Below are 19,170 nucleotides of genomic sequence, written 5' to 3' on the forward strand. Positions count from 1 at the left end.
GTGTACGTGTGTCTGATGTGTGAGTCGCGTGTGTCATAACAAGAATGGAAGCGATTGTAAAGTTTTTCTGTTTCGTGGTCATTAAATCTAATTAAGTCATTTCTGATGTCAACATGAAGCCTTTATTGCTTAGACTGCGGACGAGTTCACAGCCCACCTGGTGTTAAGTGGTTACTGGAGCCCATAGACATCTACAATGTAAATGCGCCACCCACCCATCCTTCAAACCGAAACGCATTCATGCTTCACGGCAGAAATAGACGGGGTGGTGGTACCTACCCGTGCGGACTCACAAGAGGTTCCACCACCAGTAATTACGAAAATTATAATTTTGCGGATTGATTTTTTATTACATGATGTTATTCCTTCACCGTGGAAGTCAATCGTCAACATTTGGCAAGTACGTATTTCATTAGAAAAACTGTTGCCCGCCTGCGGGATTCGAACACCGGTGCATCGCTAGATACGAATGCACCGGGCGTCTTAACCTTTAGGCCACGACGACTTCTAAAAGTTTCCGTACGGTTACATTTTTCTGTCACATTTTTTTATTAATTTATTAAGATATTATACTTGTAGATGAGGCGACGAGAATTGCTGGAACCGTTAACCGAACGAAGCTTTAATTTGTTTCTCTCTCTTTCACATAAACACACACACAGATAGTATACATTTTGTGTTGATTAATTTTATTTTAATCATTAATGTACTAATTAGTTGTGTTTATTTCTGGATTGTACATTATGTTAGCCAAGGTAAGTAGCCAACTATTCCCACCACAGGAAGATCTTATTTGAAGACTCAAAAAACCATTTCTGTAAAATTAATTTGGAAATAAATATTATAGTTTTTTCTTTTTTGTTACATATAAAAACTATTTTATATACTCTGGTGTGGTTAAGTCTGTGGTTGGCATATGCTCTACAGATCAACCTCCTTGTAAACCTCAGCAGTAGGCAGCGGCTTGGCCATGTCCTATGGCATTACTGATGTCCATCAGCGAGATTGAGTATTTACTGCTGGACTGTATGCTCTTCTACCGACAAAGGAAATAAAAAAAACTCAGTACATAGCAACTTAAGCGACTTGTTCAGGGTCACCTTCACAATAGATCTCTGAACATTTTCTATTGTCATTAAGTGTGATGAGGAAGCTGACCCTCAACACTGGCAGAGTTTGTAAGTTTCTTATTAGTTGCTTAGATGAGTGGCCAAGCTCATGGGCCACTTGATGTTAAGTGGTCACCCGAACCCACAGACATAAGCAACTTAGATGTCAATACCAACCATGAGCCATGAGAGTTTTAAGTCTCAGTGCCTAACGGCTGTCCCATCTTTCCTACTGAAAGGCATTACTGCTTCACGGCAGAAATAGGCAGCGTGCTGATACCTATCTGTGTGGGCTCACAAGACGCCGTACCACCAGGAATTACAGAAATTAATTTTTTTTGCTGGTTTGATTATTATTATACAATGTTATTCATTCTTCGTGGAAGTCATTAATGAAGATTAATTAATTACGTATTTTAAATACGTATTTTATCAGAAAAATTGGTTCCTCTCTGTGGGATCAAACACCGGCACAGACGCATACGAATGCATCGGCCGTCTTAATCCTTAGGCCAAAACTTCAATATACATGATTGACATAAAACCAGACCAAGAATACGATCTTTGACATTTAGTTTCACCAAGACATTAATAGCTATTAACTATGTTCTTTGTGTTTTAGAAATTGGATAGCCTTTTTTATTGTGTTTCATTTATTATCATGTTTTTTTTTACTTGCTCTCCCGGCTTGCGGTTTAATTCTCCACTGCACTCGACGAGCTCACATACCGTCTGCTGCTGGCCGTCATTATGTAAATAAACAAATTTATATTCTTTAGTGACCAAATTCGGTTTCCTGAAACTTTCTGTGGATAGATCGTAACGCCCTTTGTACGAAATATTGAAAGAAAATGAATTAAATAAATTTAGTATGACCCCCGAAGCAATAGATACATTTAGAATTTGAATGCAAACATTGTCACTGAAAAGTCGAGCAAGATACACCAGCGTCCTCGATTGGTTCGCACTCGAAGTGTAAGTGTAGAGTCATTTCTAATATTCTGTCATTATTTCGCAGATCTTCATAGATCCATAAACTAAATATTATTCTTCAATAAGATTGGTCTTACATGAGCATCGTCATGGCGTCGGCGGTTCAGTTATATACCTATGATTTTTATTTGTATTCTGTATCACTTTTATATTATTTAAATACCGTCTTTATATAAAAAAATTTACATGATGACATATCAAGTTTGGAGTAATGTGTTTAACAGTGAAATAGACCACGTTATGATGCCATCAAGGACAACTAATGCTATGTACTGTAGGTACCCACTTGGAAACGCACGGGTCATCGGTTAGTTGTGTGTTCAACTCAATACAATTTAGATTCTATTATATTTAAAGTAAGTTAAGTAAAACAAATTAATTTAATGATAATTTTCTAATTCGTGTTACATTTAAATAATATATGCGTCGTGCTGATTCTGTCACTCTGATAAAGAAGTTATTTCATTTTAAAAGTTTGTTATAAATTGCACAATTATAATTAATTCGCATTCAGAAGGATATTGTAAATAAGAACACAGATAAACGCGAACAGGTTGTAAACTGACAGGTGTGTGGCATTACTACATACAAACGATCGAAGGATTATGAATGAACGTCAGAAGAATGAGTAGTGTGGCGAGGGCAGTGTTGCGCGAGCGCGCGGATATATACCGCGCCGTCAGACACTGCACATCACTCATCCACTGTCGCCGACCGCAGACAACAACATGAGAGCTTTTGTAAGTTCACGAGCACGCTTGCATCAATTTGTTTCTAATTAAACAAGTGTAAATTATGACAAAGTACCTAGCAAGCGAACAGCCTATTATAACGTTAAGTGATAACATTAAGGATTCTGAAAATAAAGGGATAGTTTATAATTTTATTTGTTTTAAATTTTAGGTATTAATCTGCACTCTGGTGGCGCTCGCCTCAGCCGGCGATGTCCGTGAGAAGCGCGGCTTCCTCGGCGGATACAGCGGTGGGATCGGATACGGTGGCGGATATGGCGGATACAGTGGTGGATATGGCGGTTACGGTGGTGGACTCGGTGGTATCGGCTACAGCAGCTACTCCGCTCCCGCTGTGGTCTCCGTCAACAAGGTCGTGAACGTCCCCAGAGTTGTCAGTGTACCCCAGGTCGTATCTGTCAACAAGGTAGTCTCCCAACCTCAGGTAGTCACTGTCAATAAAGTTATCTCCAGCGGTATCGGTGGATACAGTGGTGGATACGGAGGATACAGTGGCGGATACGGTGGTGGATACGGAGGCGGATACGGCGGCGGATACGGCGGCGGATACAGCAGTGGATGGTGGTGAACACTCTAGTCAATGTGGTGTAGAACTCTAATTATTTAAGATTTGTCAAATAAAGTTAAATATTCAACAAATTTTGTTACATTTTATTTGTTCAATTACAATCATTTAAACAAATATCGATAGCTTACAATGGAACAGCTTCTTTATTCGTCAGCTGGGTAGATAACTAAACATTAACTTCCACAGTATTCTGAATTGATACCTTTTTTCCTATTTTTGCGACGAGGCCACGGCGCCACCCCTCCCATGCGGGGCAGGCGACGAGCGTGTGCTCCGCCGTGTCCAAGTCGCAACCACAATGGTGGCACTCTGCCGTCGGCTCGGCTTCGATCCGCGCTCCATGAGCGACGGTAACCACTCACCATCAGGTGGGCCGTGTGCTCGTCTGCCTACAGGAGTAATAAAAAAATATATACATATACGAAATCGAAAAAACTCATTACATTACATATAAATATAGGGCCAATTCCCATATATAATTTGATTAATTATTTACCTGATTATTTAATTTTTAACTGATTTTCTTTGAATATTAATAATTAATTGATATGAGTAAACTGTAAGAGAGAGATAGAGAGACAGAGAGACAGAGAATTCAATATATCCTAATACATGTCTCACTCAGTCTCATGCGCGTGGATATTGCCCTCGCGCTCTTACCCACAGAGGTATTAAATTGAATATAGGGGATGATTGGTCCTTCAAAGTGTCTGCAAAGCAATTCGGCCGACGGAAAGTTTCTGGGAGTATTGGCGACTTATTTTTAAGGATATTGCCTAAAATATCAGAAAATACGTGAAGTAGGTAATGATTTTATGTACCTCGAGTACCTGATATCTGAAAATTGGCCGTCTAAGCAAGGTAGCAGGTAGGCATGCGTTCTTAGAACATACTAACACTACGCAATCGGCCACATTTCGTTCGTCAGAAAATACGTGACGTCTGGGGGCCCTGGGATCTTGGACTACTATGAGTTCTCACATTTCCCGTTATTTTTGTGGATGGGTTCATCTGGAAAAAATATGTATTACCACTTTCGAAATAAGATATAGCTTAGAGCAACTTAACATTACTTAATGGAACAGAGCGTACGTTTCTCTCGTGGTGACTTCACAGAGAGAGAGAGAGAGACTTCAATGAAAATGAAATTAACCGTTTTTTGCATTAGAGATAAATGTTAAGGTAGAGGGAGGTAAGTCCAGGCTGAGGGAGCGAAGATATGAATCTGACGGCGTTAACGATATTTATGTTATATAGCACGTGCAATAGGAGTGACTCACACAAGCCAGGCGCGCCGGCCGTGTCGTTCCACTCGTAAACAACAGCTGCAACAGAAGTGACTCATAAGCCAGCTGCGCCGGCTAGTATAAAAAGGCGGAACGTGCCTTGAAATGAACATTCGTTGGACTGCGCTTGCCTGGTGCACTTACTATATCCTTGTTACGTTGTGTGATTCAGTGACTGTTGTACGTACTGGTTAAAGTTGGACAAGTGTTAAAGTGAATTGTTAAGATAACATATTGTTGATTAAATCAGGAATCTCAAGTGACATCGTTTTACTTGGTGTTCAACAAAATAATGTCTACCCTCAAGCTTACATCAGAAGTGAGATCAGGACTCTACTCTCACTGGCGTGACGTGTTTGAACATGTTCGAAGTACAGCAAAAAAAAACATGATGCAGATCAGAATACTAGTAGTGGTACGCCACAAGAGCGTGAATGCAGCATACGTAAGTCGTGTAATAACGTCTCTGTTACCTCGATGGAAGATCTGAGCCACGAAGAAATCGTCACATCTTACGTTCTGGCTCATGTTGCCCAGTTTGACTGTCGACTTCATCACATGGCATTTACTAACGGAAATACAACACGTAACAAACTATTGCAAGAAATTAAGGCAAGTGCAAATCTCAAGTGAAACTTCGATCGCAATAATGGATCTGTCATGACGAGTGGGTAGTTCCGACACGAATCGTTTTTAAGCCAATGACTACTGCTAGAGTTACATGGCACTAATACAGTAAACCAGGACATGAGACTGTGAATTGTCGCTGAAATTTTAGAATCTACTCGATTCAATACCAATAACACTACACGTTCGATGACTTCGGGCTCCAGCAAGCAAGCAAACAAGTTTCCGTGGGGAAGAAAAATTGACACATCTGAAGTCGTCGTGACCTGTAAGATAAGACGTCCGGTGCGTTCGTGTCTGGCGATGCGGCGGTGTTCGGGTTCCGCTGGCGGATGCAGGTTTTTCCGGTGAAGTGCGTGCTTGTGCGTGCTTGACAAGTGTTCGCGGTTGGCTTCCTCAGTGTGGGAGTAACATCGTGTAAGAGAGGTGGAACCCGTAAAATTGTAGTTTGCGTGGTGGCTGGTAAGATTTGTTGCGGTAAGAAGTTTGCATGGTGGTAAAATGTCTTGTGAGTCTGCACAGGTAGCCGGAGGTGAGACTTCCGCGGTCGCGGCCCACCCAGTCCGCGAGAACCGGGCAGATCGCCTCGACGGTACGGAGGCCGGCCGACGGGTCCGCCAAACGACGAGACCACGCCTCCAGCACGGACTGCCGATATTGGAGCCCCCGCGCTCCGGCTGCACTTGCGCTAGGGCGCGCCGCCTCGTAGGAGACTGTGAGGTATCATTGAATAACTGCGATCGCGCGCTGCCGGCGTCGCAGCGCGGCGACGTTCTCGTGGGTAAGGACGTGGCACCAGACGGGTGCTCCGTATAGTGCCATCGACCGCACGGGTACCATCACCCTGCCTATTTCTGCCGTGAAGCAGTGGTGTATTTCGGTTTGAAGGGTGGGGCAGCGGTTGTAACTATACTGAGACCTTAGAACTTCTATCTCAAGGTGTGTGGTGCGTTTACGCTGTGGATGTCTATGGGTTCCAGTAACCACTTAACACAAGGTGGGCTGTGAGCTCGTCCACACATTAATACGAAGAGCATAATCAAACGAAATTAGATACGAAGTTTAAAGGGCCGTTTAAAGTAGTTGAAGTATTGGATGGTGTCGATTTAATTTTGACTCTCACACATTCGCTTAAGGCTCGAGCTACTACTTGCCTCACAAAAATACAGCCTGCAAAACCTGAACAACCTCCTCATCCGTGGGCGCCCGGCTCTCGCCTGCAAGTCGGCTGTTACGTGTGCGGTGATGCGAGCCATGTAGCTTCTGGGTGTTCCATGCGCTACAAGAAGAAAAACGACACTGCTCCAGGTGCTGTGGCAGGTCCAACCAGAGACGTCAACGTGTGTTCCAGAGCTTCAGTGTGTTACAGATAAGTGGTTTTGGCTTCCCCTTTATGTTCCATTCAGGGTCAGAATGTAGTCTTATAAAACAAAGTCATAGTAATTTATTCAATGGTAAGCGGTTTCATGAACAAGTCACTCTTTGATCTGAAAGTAACTTAGACCAATCATGATGGCAAGAGTACTTAGGGGATATTCAACTCGCCCTTAATAGTGCACGTTGTCGAGTAACAGGGTTTACTCCAATAGAATAGACGTTTGCCGTTCAGGGTAGTTCACTTGAAATATCTTAAAGTTTCAACAGAGTGATAATCCCTCTAGATTAGATCTTGATTTAGCACGGTCGAAGACCGGCGAAAACATAAAAAAGGGCACAAACAAAAGCTTGGTTTAGTCGAGGCAAAGCTAAAGTCAAACTCTTTTCCGCTGGGGATTTTGTTTTCGTAAGTTGACCGAAAATGTAAAGGTCCCTTCAACATTACTGCAGTTTTGGAAAACGATAGGTATAAATTGAGACATGTAAATAGTTCTAATAGAGTGTACAAATTTCCCCATGAAAACTTACGTGAAATACCTCGAGGCCCGTCAGGCCTACTAGAAATTTCTGAAAATTATAGTGACGATGACGTGACGGCGTACACAGATGGGTTAATTAATCTTGTTCATGAAACTGATCTTAATGATGACGACTCTATCACTGACAATAGAAGCGACATTTTTGTCCGCAAATAGCGATACAGCAAACATAGTCTGTGGGTAGTGATACAATGTCTGTAAGCTCAGGCACCTCAGGTGCAGGTGTTGGAAATGTAGAAAACGATGGTCGGTCTCGCACTATTTCTGAAGAAATTCCGTATAAATGTTCTGGTTTAAGAAATGTTTTAACAAACGCTACCGTACACGCAGATTAAAAAAAAAGAGAATTGTATGTGGCTAGAGAGATGTTAATCCGGACTAGCAAAAAAAAAAGAGAAAAAAAAGTGTGAAGTCATTGAAGGGTCTGTCCGGTCCAATGGCTTGGCTATAGGGATTTTCATCCAGATTAGCCACAACAATTAGCTACAGGGATTGCGATTCGGTCTAGCATTATCCGGTCCAGTTCGAAAAACTGAAGGGATAACAATTCCGGTCTAAGTTAAAAGGGACATACTTACATACCTGAAGAGTTTTAAATGAACTGGCCCAGGTATGTAAGCAGTCTGAAGGTTATTTATAGCCAGTATAGGATTTTCTGAAGAATTATGCGAACCGAACCGTACTAGATTGTTAATATCATAGACCACGTTTTAAGTTGCATCCGTTAATGTCAGGATGAACGAACACGTTTGTTGTTCACAGACATACCATAAGAATGCGCGCACGAGGACGAGCGCACGTCAGTATGGCCGTGACGGCGTTAACGATATTTATGTTATATAGCACGTGCAATAGGAGTGACTCACACAAGCCAGGCGCGCCGGCCGTGTCGTTCCACTCGTAAACAACAGCTGCAACAGAAGTGACTCATAAGCCAGCTGCGCCGGCTAGTATAAAAAGGCGGAACGTGCCTTGAAATGAACATTCGTTGGACTGCGCTTGCCTGGTGCACTTACTATATCCTTGTTACGTTGTGTGATTCAGTGACTGTTGTACGTACTGGTTAAAGTTGGACAAGTGTTAAAGTGAATTGTTAAGATAACATATTGTTGATTAAATCAGGAATCTCAAGTGACATCGTTTTACTTGGTGTTCAACAAAATAATGTCTACCCTCAAGCTTACAAATCTTAAATCATACACAGTGACTTCGAACAGTTGATAGTGACTTCTTAAAGCTTATGCGGAGCTTAAAAATAGCTGTTATTTTAGAATTTCACGGAGATAACTCAATTGTGTTTATTTTTGTAAATAATTTAATCTATGTCAGTGAAAGCTCCGTACAATAAGTGAGCTTCATTCACCCCGACTAGTGGGCGAGGCGACGAGGCTCAGCCTGATAGAATAATTAAAAGTAGCCCCTTGTTTTTGTACAGGAGAAAATCATTGGATTTGGTGATTTGTGGGAGTTGAACTTCATCAAAAACTTCTGCCCTCGTGTGTCCGTCTTAAAGGAAGTCAAAAAATGTACTGCCTGCCGCTAATCACGTAGGCCCTCGTTCCATTTCTCTCTTTATTTTTGAATTCTTGTCAAGTGTCTGTCTTAGTCTGTGTCTATGTCTAGTCGCTGTAGGTCTTATTTCCTGTCAAAGATGTTGCACGCCACGACAGAGGCCCACTGAGAACATAGGATGAGAAACTCAGTAGTTTGTATCTATGGGTTAAATTGCACTTCGAGTTCTTCATGGTATTCCAATGGGCCAGGGATTCCAAGCCATTGGATATTGATTATTTAAACGTGATTAAAACTTAAAGCACATCAACTTCTAGATGGGCCTTGTTTATCCAGAGTGGATTTATATAAATATTTTTTGCCACGTACTGCCTATCCGTCCCTGCAATGAACTGTCTCCTCCACCGTGTTCTCTGACGACTCTGAAATGTTTGTCTTCAAAAGAAGCTCGATTAGACTCCTCCAGACCCTGGCATTACAAATGTCCATGAGAGACGGTGGACAACTGCTATCGCCGGCTGGAAGTTCACCGAGATAATAAATACCAAAATATAATTTTTGGTCTTTATTATCTCGTTAGGATTTTTTTTTAAGTAAAATTATATTAATATTTCGTTGCGCTCTGATTACAGCGCGCACCAAACGGTCGTAAATTAAAACACACAAACATAAATTACTGTGTAAAGTTATTTAATTTTTATATTTAATTTTTAATTTGTTGAGACCACGGCCCGTTCTGAGTCATTCAAGTCGTCATGGCCTAAAGGATAAGACGTGCGGTGCATTCGTGTGTAGCCATGTACCGGTGTTCGAATCCCGCAGGCGGGTACCAGTTCTTCTAATCCAAATCCAAATCCAAATTTTTTTATTCAACATAAATGAAAGTACATACTTGTTGAAAGTCAAAAGAACTACCGCCAATTCACAAGAACTAGCCTCCGTCCTGAGAAGAATTGGCAAGAAACTCGGCGGGCATGACTTTTTTTATATATTTTTTTGTTTTTAATATTAGATTTTTTTTAAATATTCATTTTTACAATGAGTATTATAACGTAACAATTATTACAATATTGAAATGCCCGGAGCGAGCAACTCATTCCCACTTTGTGCAATCTTCTAGATAATCATTGACTTTATAGTAAGCTTTATTGCACAGATGTTCTTTAATAGTTTTCTTAAACCTATGTATATGTAGGTTCTGAACATCTTGTGGGATTTTGTTGTACAGGCGCACAGACAAACACTTGAATGAATTTCGTATCTTATGTAACCTACTCATCGGCACAACAAGCTTGTGTTTGTTCCTAGTATTTCTATTATGTATGTCCGACTTTTTAGGAAACTCCTCAATATGTTTACGAACATACATTAAATTTTCAAAGATGTACTGGAATGGCATAGTGTGAACTTTAATTTCTTTAAATTTTTCCCTCAGGGTTTCCCTTGAGTGCATGTTATAAATAGCACGTATAGCTCTTTTCTTCAGAATAAATATCATTTCTACATCGGCCGCATTGCCCCATAGCAAAATGTCATAGGACATGACACTGTGGAAGTAACTAAAGTAAACTAAACGAGCCGTGTCCGCATTTGTTAACATTCTAATTTTTTTTACTGCGTATGCTGCAGAGCTGAGCTTACTCGCCAATTTATGAATATGAGGTCCCCACTGCAGTAATGAAATACGTATTTGACAAAGTTTCACAATTGACTTTCACGGTGAAGGAATAACATCGTGTAATGAAAATCAAACCCGCAAAATTATAATTTGCGTAATTACTACCCCGCCTATTTCTGCCGTGAAGCAGTAATGCATTCGGTTTGAAGAGTGGGGCCGCCGTTGTACCTATACGGAGATCATAGAACTCGTATCTCAAGATGGGTGGTGGCATTTACGTTATAGATATCTATGGGTTCCGGTAACCACTGAATATCACTCGTGAGCTCGTCCACCCATCAATGCAATAAAAAAAAAGACCTAGCTCGCTTTCTCCCTCTCTCCATTGTCGAGTGATTCGCGAGACGCTCTGTCTATTTTCTCACTCTCACTTTTCCTAAGTTGTATCTTTTCTCTCTAGCCGTAACGAATCTGTTACGAGTTACATTTTACTCTCAACGCGCATAAAGAAGATTCACTTTAAAAATTACTGTCGGGAACCAAATGTTTTATTTTCATAATCATTCTTTCCTATTACCCTCTGCTGGGGTGTAGGGCTCGAATAAAATTTTTCCATTTACATCGGTCTTGGGCAGTCTGTTCTAGCTCCTCCCACGTCATGCCCAAGACCCCTAGCTCCTGCTCCACCAATCGACGCCAAGTTGTTCTGTGGCGGCCTCTCTTCCTCTTGCCAGACAGAATGTTTTATTTTATTATATTCTAAATAACAAACAATTAAATTTGTATGTAAATTCGTAATCGTTCATTCAAAGACATCAAAATTGTGATTTAAGAGGAAACCAATGACTTAAAACACAATTAATATTCACTCGCGTATCTCTCGTCAATCTAGTTATTATAAGATCAATATATTAACCTAGCTGGCCCTCGGAGTGTCGCAAGTTCGAAAATTTTACGTGTTACGTTATCATCGATAATTTGTGTTGTAATTTCACCCCTGTGGATGTTTATTCATTGAAATATCCGAAGGCTGTGTGATTTCTTTGACCATTGTGCATTGCGTCACGAGGCCTCACTCTCGTGTATTTATTGGTGAACTAAACCGTAACAGTATCACTGATCTACCGTTTGACCCAGTGCAAAGAACTGCTCCCTCATACAACATGAAATTCTTTGTAAGTAATTTTAGTTGAGATTCCGGCTTAAACTTGCAATTGTTTAAATTGTTTTGGGATTTGCGACGTTTCAAGTACTTTATTTTATAGTTGAAATGGCCAATGGCAAACCGCTGGAAAAATATTTTCATTCGGGATGAAGATCGCATGCCAGATTCTCTAACTAACTAAGCAGGAATAAATAATAGCTTAGGGGGTGCTTTTCAGGATATTATCAAAATACCCCTTCTACTCATATCTGTTCATAAAATATTTATAACTACTGATATCATGCACCCCACGCTTTTTTTTACAATAATATGATTTTTTCTTCACTATTTTTTATTCAAATGTATTAAAATTTATTTTCTATTTAGTTATTTAGTTGAGTTTTCTATAAATGCGTTTTTTTTTGTTTTTTTAAACTATTATTTATTTTTCATTTTTTAGTTGAATTTCAATTTTTCAATATTTTTTTATTATTGTTTTGTTTTAATTTTGAATTGTCATCGGTCCTTTATATGTATACCAAATTTCTAGTTAATCCGACGTTTTGAAGGGGGTCAAAATCATGTTCAAAGATTCCGTTACTAACATACATACGTCTGAAGCTAATAAGAGCGTATTAAAAAGAAATGAAATCGTGCAAAACTAACCGTCGAAATATTAAAGGGTGTATTATCTCATTTGCAGGTAGTCCTGTTCGCTTTAGTGACCATCGCGTCTGCCGCCAGCATCCGTGAGAAGCGTTGGACTGGGTTGCTCGGCGGATACAGTGATATTGGTTTCGGCGGATACAGCGGCTACTCCGCCCCCGCTGTGGTCTCCGTCAACAAGGTTGTGAACGTCCCCAGGGTGGTCAGCGTACCTCAAGTGGTCCACGTCAACAGAGTGGTGTCCCAGCCCCAGGTCATCTCCAGCCCTACTATTATCGGCGGATACAGCGGATACGGAAATGGATGGTGGTGAACACCTTAATTAATGAAAATGGTTTTTTAGGGGTTTAAATAAATATTATTTTGTTTAATATTTATTTGTTTTAATTAACATAATTTTTGTTTTTAATTAGTTTGGCTATTAACAAATATGTAGATTGGAATTCCTGGATTATTTTTTCCATAATTCCAACCGGTAGGCAATCTCAAACTTAGAGGTGTGAAGAATCGATGATGGTACCGGATTTTATCAAGGTGGGTGGCGCATTTACGTTGTAGATGTCTATGGGCTCCGCAGTAACCACTTAACACCAGGTGGGCTTTGAGCTCGTCCACCCACCTAAGCAATAAAAAAAAGTTAGCATAAGGTAGTGATTTTCCCTTACCTTCTGCACCGAAGTTTTTCTTTTAGTCAGTTGTTATTTAGACTCCGCGGTCCATATAACGACACTTGCAGGGCAGTCTGTGTACTTATAAGTAGCTACCGAAATGGAAGGTTATTTAAAGTATTACGGGATACGATCTGCCGACACGAAGAACACGTACAAGAAGAATATGAATATTCTGAATAGTGACAGTTTGAGGGTGATATTGCTCGGTAGACCGACGGACCGAGTGTTGTTGTCGGAACTTGTATAGATTCAAGCTTGTCTTGAAAATGTCGTGGGGGAGATTCAGGCATTTGTCAAATATCTTGTAGCTATTTGCCACAACAGCATGATTTAAATTGACTGCGAATAGTTTTTTATTATTTTACTCGCTTTTTTTTGTTTCTAAACCATTTGGCCTTTTTGTGGGGCTGGTTTAGACAGTGCAAACTTCTTAACACTTTTTCTTAAGGTGGGGCGGCTCATGGCGTCCATTTATGGTTCCCGGTAACAAGTTGTTACTACTCATTTCGTAAGTACCGGTAACCCTCCTATAACACGTTAGATACGTTACCTGTAATTATAACTATACCTGTATGTATTATGTTCTCTATAACAAATAATAATAAGCAGTAAAATTTCGGTTATTCCCACACATTGTGTGTTCGTAGTGTAGGTATAGGTATAATGTAATTTTCTAAATAATTTCCAACAAAAATCTCGTTATCGTGTTGCAGAAGTACCGTTTTATAAAAGGGTTTTGGGGATTTTTTCATTCAGTGCTAGTGTGGAACCGTGTTGCACAATACCGTGTTAAAGGTGGGTGGGTTACTTACTTGTATAATATTTTAGTCATCCGCGACCGCAAACGTTCGTAATTGTTCGTAAACGTTCGTAATTGTTGTAAAATCAAATCAAATAAAAAAAAAAATATTCAACATAAATGAAAGTACATACTTGTTGAACGTCAAAAGAACTACCGCCCATTCACAAGAACTAGCCTTCGTCCTGAGAAGAACTGGCAAGAAACTCAGCAGGCATGTCTTTTTTTTTAAATATTAGTTTTTTTTAATGTTATATTTTATTTATATATGAACATATTATCATATTAAAGTAAAGATTAGCGAGCGAGATTAAACTAAAACGTTTTTTTTATTATTCAAATGAATAGTCTATCAAGAGGAGTGCCTAATTTGCATTGAACTTTGAATGAAAAAACACTTTGATTTTGCAAATTTTGACGCCAAATTTTAAGGTTAAACTCATTTAATGCAAAATATTTTGTGCGATTTTGTTTTAAAAGTTTGGAACGTACATCGATACATTTGCACATGTAAAGCGAGCAAGGATAGCGGATCTTAACAACATCGAACTAATTGAGGACGTGTGAAGCCAGCCCAGCCTGGTAGTGCCGTTCTATTTAATGTTCTCAACTAATAAAACCTAGATAACAAAGTTTTTTTTTGTTTCGATGTGTCGATGAGCTCATGGCCCAGCTGGTGTTAAGTAGTTACCGCAGCCCATAGACATTGCGATCTGCTCTCAACACCTGCGGATCGTTGAGTCTCACATTCCTATTTCCGCCGTGAAGCAGTAATGCGTTTCGGTTCGAAGGGTGGGGTAGCCGTTGTAACTATAGTGAGACCTTAGAACTTATATCTCAAGATGGGTGGCGCATTTACGTTGTAGATGTCTATGGGCTCCAGTAACCACTTAACATCAGGTGGGCTGTGAGCTCGTCCATCCATCTAAGCAATAAAAAAAAATACCCCGCGGGCCCCCTAGGCGCGGGGACCTAGTAGGAGGTTCGGCCCCGGCCCGAAAAAAAAAAGCCCATAGACAACTATAACATAAATGCGACCACCCACCTTCTAAGTCTCAGTTTTAACAGTACAACGGTTGCCCCACCCTTCAAACCAAAACGCATTACTGCTTCACGGCAAAAATAGGCAGGGTGGTGGTACCTACCCGTGCAGACTCACAAGACGTCCTACCACCAGTATTAACGCATATATAATTTTGCGGGTTTCATATTTATTACACGATGTTATTCCTTCACCGTTCATAATAGAAGCAGTCACACAACTCAGCTTAGTCTTAGCTGTGTGTACAGAGTAATGCTGCATTGCAGGCGACTTGGTTTAGAAACGCTCATTACGCATTTGACAGCTAACGGTTACTCCACATCGTCACATGATACAGTTCGAGATACAATTTCCTTACGATAGGAATGAGGTGTAAGTATAAGGCATATGATGTAACTAGTAATATGAAACTTTTCAACTATTTGTAACTGAGTAATTGTAGTAAGTATATATTTCTGGACGAGGCACAGCGCGGCGACCGATGCGGTCTATGGTGGATACGTTGAAGTCTGCCAATCCATCGCGTGGGCGACTTTTCTTTTTATTGCATAGATGGGTGGACGAGTTCACAGCCCACCTGGTGTTAAGTGGTTAGCGGAGCCCATAGACAACGTAAATGCCGCCACCCACTTTAAGATATAAATTCTAAGGTCTCAGTATAGTTACAACGGCTACCCCATCTTTCAAACCGAAACGCATTACTGCTTCACGGCAGAAATATGCAAGAGTGCCATAATGCCCCTGCCACTGCCGCCAGGGAGAGTTGTAGTCAAGCAATTGTCGTTTGACTTAAGAAGGTACACATTTATCGCGATAATTTGCTACGCGACACCACCTTTGACGCCTTTTTGAGAAAAGTTGTAAAGAGATCAAAGCTTGCTTAGGCTCTTTGTCGAAAACCTTGCAGAAGTCTATACTGTTTATATATAGTGTAATCATCCATAACTTCTTCTTTTTCTCCACCTTATCCCACTAGGTGGGGTCGGCACAGCTAATTTTCCCCTTCCATTCGCTTCTATCAGCCGTCATTTCAACACCTCTCTCTCTCATATCGTCATTCACACTCTCCATCCATGTCTTCTTCGGTCGACCTCCCCCTCTACCTTGCACTACCATTTGCATACATCTTCTAGTCACATGCATCTAATCATCCATAACATTATTATAAATGAGAAATTGAGTTTGTATGTTTGTTATGCTTTAACTACTCATGCATGCTATAACTGCACAACCGACCAGAAATATTCACGTTCAACACGTAGGTTCAGAAAAAGACACGGTACCTTTCAACTAGATTTTTTAAATTTATTTTTTACATTAACGCGAGTGAAGTCAAGAGTAAATGCTATTATTATTATAAAACAGACATTACATGACAAGACCAACATACGTGGCAACTAAAAATGGAAATATGTTCTATTTTGTATATTTTTAAGATATCTCGATTTTAGTCCTCTGGAACAGTGAAGCTTGTTGAGAATTCAAATCGTAGGCAAGTCTTAAATGAATTTTCTTTTATTGCTTAAATGAATGGACGAGCTCACAGCCCACATGATGTTAAGTGGTTACTGGAGCCCATAGACATCTACAACGTAAATACGCCACCCACCTCGAGATATAAGTTCTAAGGTCTCACTATAGTTACAACAGCTACCCCACCCTTCGAACCGAAACGCATTACTGCTTCACGGCGGAAATAGGCGGGGTGATGGTACCTACCCGTGCGGACTTCCAAGAGGTCCACCACCAGTTAAATTAAGGCCTAAGATTAAATCACCACCCTCATAGATACACTTGTACATATATTATTGAGCATGTTATTGATCCTTAAGATGATCTATTATGAGTCACTCTTATTGATTTGTTTTGCAAAAAATTATTTTTAATTCAGTTGAAATAATTATCATTTAATAGTCCAACAATTGTTTTCGATCATGTTGTGTAGCTGTTACAAAGGATCTTGTTTTGTTTGTTATAAACAAGTATAAAGACGTTAGGTGGTTAGCTAATAATAATATTTGGCAATTACACTCGTAAATAATCATGAGTTGTGTGGTGTCAATGGGACTAGGTCATGTGTATTTTTATATTTATACAAGTTACAAAATGAAACCAATAAACAATGAGATTAAATTTAATATCCTTGGTGGACTTTGCATCAAACTTCCTGTTCAGAAGACATTGGAAGACCTGGGTATGTGATTTCGGGTTGCTCAATCCACTTTAGCGGTAGATGTCACGGAGCAAAAGAAAACCGGTCAAAAAGCAGAATCACGCCAACGGCACTTTCAAGATAAGCTTTACATAAAAGTTCCGAGTAACAACACTTGGGCCATTTCGGTCTACAGAGCAATGGCAAACGTTAGTTTCAGAATTTTCCCTTAGGCGTCTCCTCCCTACTTGCTACTATTTTAGTTACTTTCACCATCGAATCTCTTAGTGGCATTATAACTAGCACAGTCTTCTTATTAAGAACAGCACCTTCTTTTGTTACCCTAGTTTATAATACTTAGAATAATTAAGTTTTTGACATAATAGCGACTTAACGTATTAAGCTCTAAATCTTATTTGGTTCAAAATCATTTACATAAGTAATCGTTTTGATCACGTCCTAATATTATTAAAAAACAAAAATACTACAACAACGAAGGCAAGGTCGTATGTTTATTCATTGAAAGACTTGCGAAGGCTGTGGACTTGCGAGGATAGTGTTGCGACACGACGCTCTGAGCGCGGATATATGTGGGTGAAGTCTTGTGGATAGCATCAGTCGCTCTCCGATCTCCGACAGCAACATGAAATCCTTTGTAAGTTGTTTTGTTTTATCGGTCTAAATCCTGACTACCTCTGCAGCGATGAAACAAGCGTTCCTATTTGCTCTTCCAAATGGGCCGTGAACGCATATACGCATATGCGCATTTTGTTAGTTGCATCGTAAAATGATATGCGGTATAGTGCACTTAGTGATTTCGCATTACAGTTTAAAGGAAAGATAGAGTAGGGTGATTTATAATGAGTATAATTCCAATAGTAAAATCTCTGGTCTACTCTCGAGGATTAGAGCTTGGCAGAATCATTGAAGTTCGCGTTAAATATATCGATAATTGAGCAGTCCACAAGGACCACGAAATTATTGGTAATTGTAAAGGTTTCCCCTGCAGTCGGTTACCGTACAAATATACATATTATATCGTTGTCTTAAATGCCGAACTATCTAGTTTTGTAATAAAAATCAAAATTAGTCAACATTAGCAACAAAATTAGCCAAACTCAAATGAAACGTAAATGTGAACTACATTATGTTTGACCGAAGAATTTGTGAATTAATGAATTTTAAATTAGTGAAATTTGCTCTAAATGTATTGAGTGCTAGTTTTGCAGTTGTCGTCTTTAATTTCAGGTGGTTATCTGTGCCCTAGTGGCCCTCGCCTCCGCTGGTAATGTCCGCGAGAAGCGCGGTTTCCTTGGCGGTCTTGGCGGATATGGTGGCAGTTTTGGTGGTGGATACGGCGGATACAGTGGTTTGGGCGGATACAGCAGCTACTCCGCCCCCTCTGTGGTCTCCGTTAACAAGGTCGTGAACGTCCCCAGAGTGGTCAGCGTACCTCAAGTGGTCCACGTCAACAAAGTGGTGGCCCAGCCCCAGGTCGTCACTGTTAATAAGGTTGTCGGCGGTATCGGCGGATTCGGAGGCGGATACGGTGGTGGATACAGCGGCGGATACGGCGGCGGATACGGAGGCGGATACGGTGGCGGATACGGCGGTGGTTATGGAGGCAGCGGATGGTGGTGAACACTCTAGTCAATGTGATATTACTTTAATTTTTTTTTAGTTTGTATTTTTGAGATGCCAATAAAAATGTTTGTCATCTATTGCCTCTTTCACTTTTACTTATATTTTTACAATCCCACTATATGAATATAAAAAAAACTCTACACTTTTAATATTACTAGATGATGACCGAGCTTTGCTCGCTTTTTTTTTTGATAACGCCATCTTATTGTGTCTTTAAAGCGGTTAGTTGCCCTCAATTAAGAAAAATAGTATTATTATTCGCCAATAGATGTCGGGAAGAGTTGATTATTGTAACACGAATAAAACACAACATTTTCTGAAAATAAATCGTAGCTAGATCGATTTATCGCCCCTGAAATCCCCTGTATACTAAATTTTATGAAAATCGTTCCGAGATTCAGATTATATACAAGAATTGCTCGTTTAAAGGTATAAGATAAATAGCTATAAAGTTAGAAAATTAATTAAATAATACTTGCAAATATTGATTCGCCTAGCTGAAATTTAGAAGCAATTTTCCTTTAGTTAACATAAGAAACATTCTTCGCATAGGTATGATATAAAATCTATATAAATAAAAATGAAATGCTGTTCGTTAGTCTCGCTAAAACTCGAGAACGGCTGGACCGATTTAGCTAATTTTGGTCTTAAATTATTTGTGGAAGTCCAGA

The 19,170-nt window shown here is 40.0% G+C and overlaps 3 protein-coding genes and 1 long non-coding RNA gene across 4 annotated transcripts; all 4 read left to right on the forward strand.

Annotated features, from left to right (window-relative positions):
• Positions 1-2,794: 2,794 nt before the first annotated feature.
• Positions 2,795-3,493, forward strand: CPG28 (cuticular protein glycine-rich 28). The gene is made up of 2 exons (NM_001173307.1): positions 2,795-2,842; positions 3,006-3,493. Exons 1-2 carry the CDS (start codon positions 2,831-2,833, stop codon positions 3,420-3,422), a joined length of 429 nt encoding a protein of 142 aa, NP_001166778.1. The 5' UTR covers positions 2,795-2,830; the 3' UTR covers positions 3,423-3,493.
• Positions 3,494-4,225: 732 nt separating this feature from the next.
• On the forward strand, positions 4,226-8,382 carry LOC134200534 (uncharacterized). The gene is made up of 2 exons (XR_009975495.1): positions 4,226-6,055; positions 6,505-8,382. It is a non-coding gene; the product is annotated as an uncharacterized LOC134200534 (long non-coding RNA).
• Positions 8,383-11,493: 3,111 nt separating this feature from the next.
• Positions 11,494-12,564, forward strand: CPG2 (cuticular protein glycine-rich 2). The gene is given in 2 exon segments (NM_001173328.1): positions 11,494-11,556; positions 12,229-12,564. Coding segments are annotated over 2 exon segments (288 nt in total). The 5' UTR covers positions 11,494-11,544; the 3' UTR covers positions 12,505-12,564.
• A 4,904-nt stretch (positions 12,565-17,468) lies between these two features.
• Positions 17,469-18,576, forward strand: CPG3 (cuticular protein glycine-rich 3). Its single transcript, NM_001173327.1, is given in 2 exon segments — positions 17,469-17,510; positions 18,104-18,576. Coding segments are annotated over 2 exon segments (405 nt in total). The 5' UTR covers positions 17,469-17,498; the 3' UTR covers positions 18,497-18,576.
• The last annotated feature ends 594 nt before the right edge of the window (positions 18,577-19,170 follow it).

This window comes from Bombyx mori, chromosome 18 (assembly GCF_030269925.1).
Source record: "Bombyx mori chromosome 18, ASM3026992v2".
NCBI lineage: Eukaryota > Metazoa > Arthropoda > Insecta > Lepidoptera > Bombycidae > Bombyx > Bombyx mori.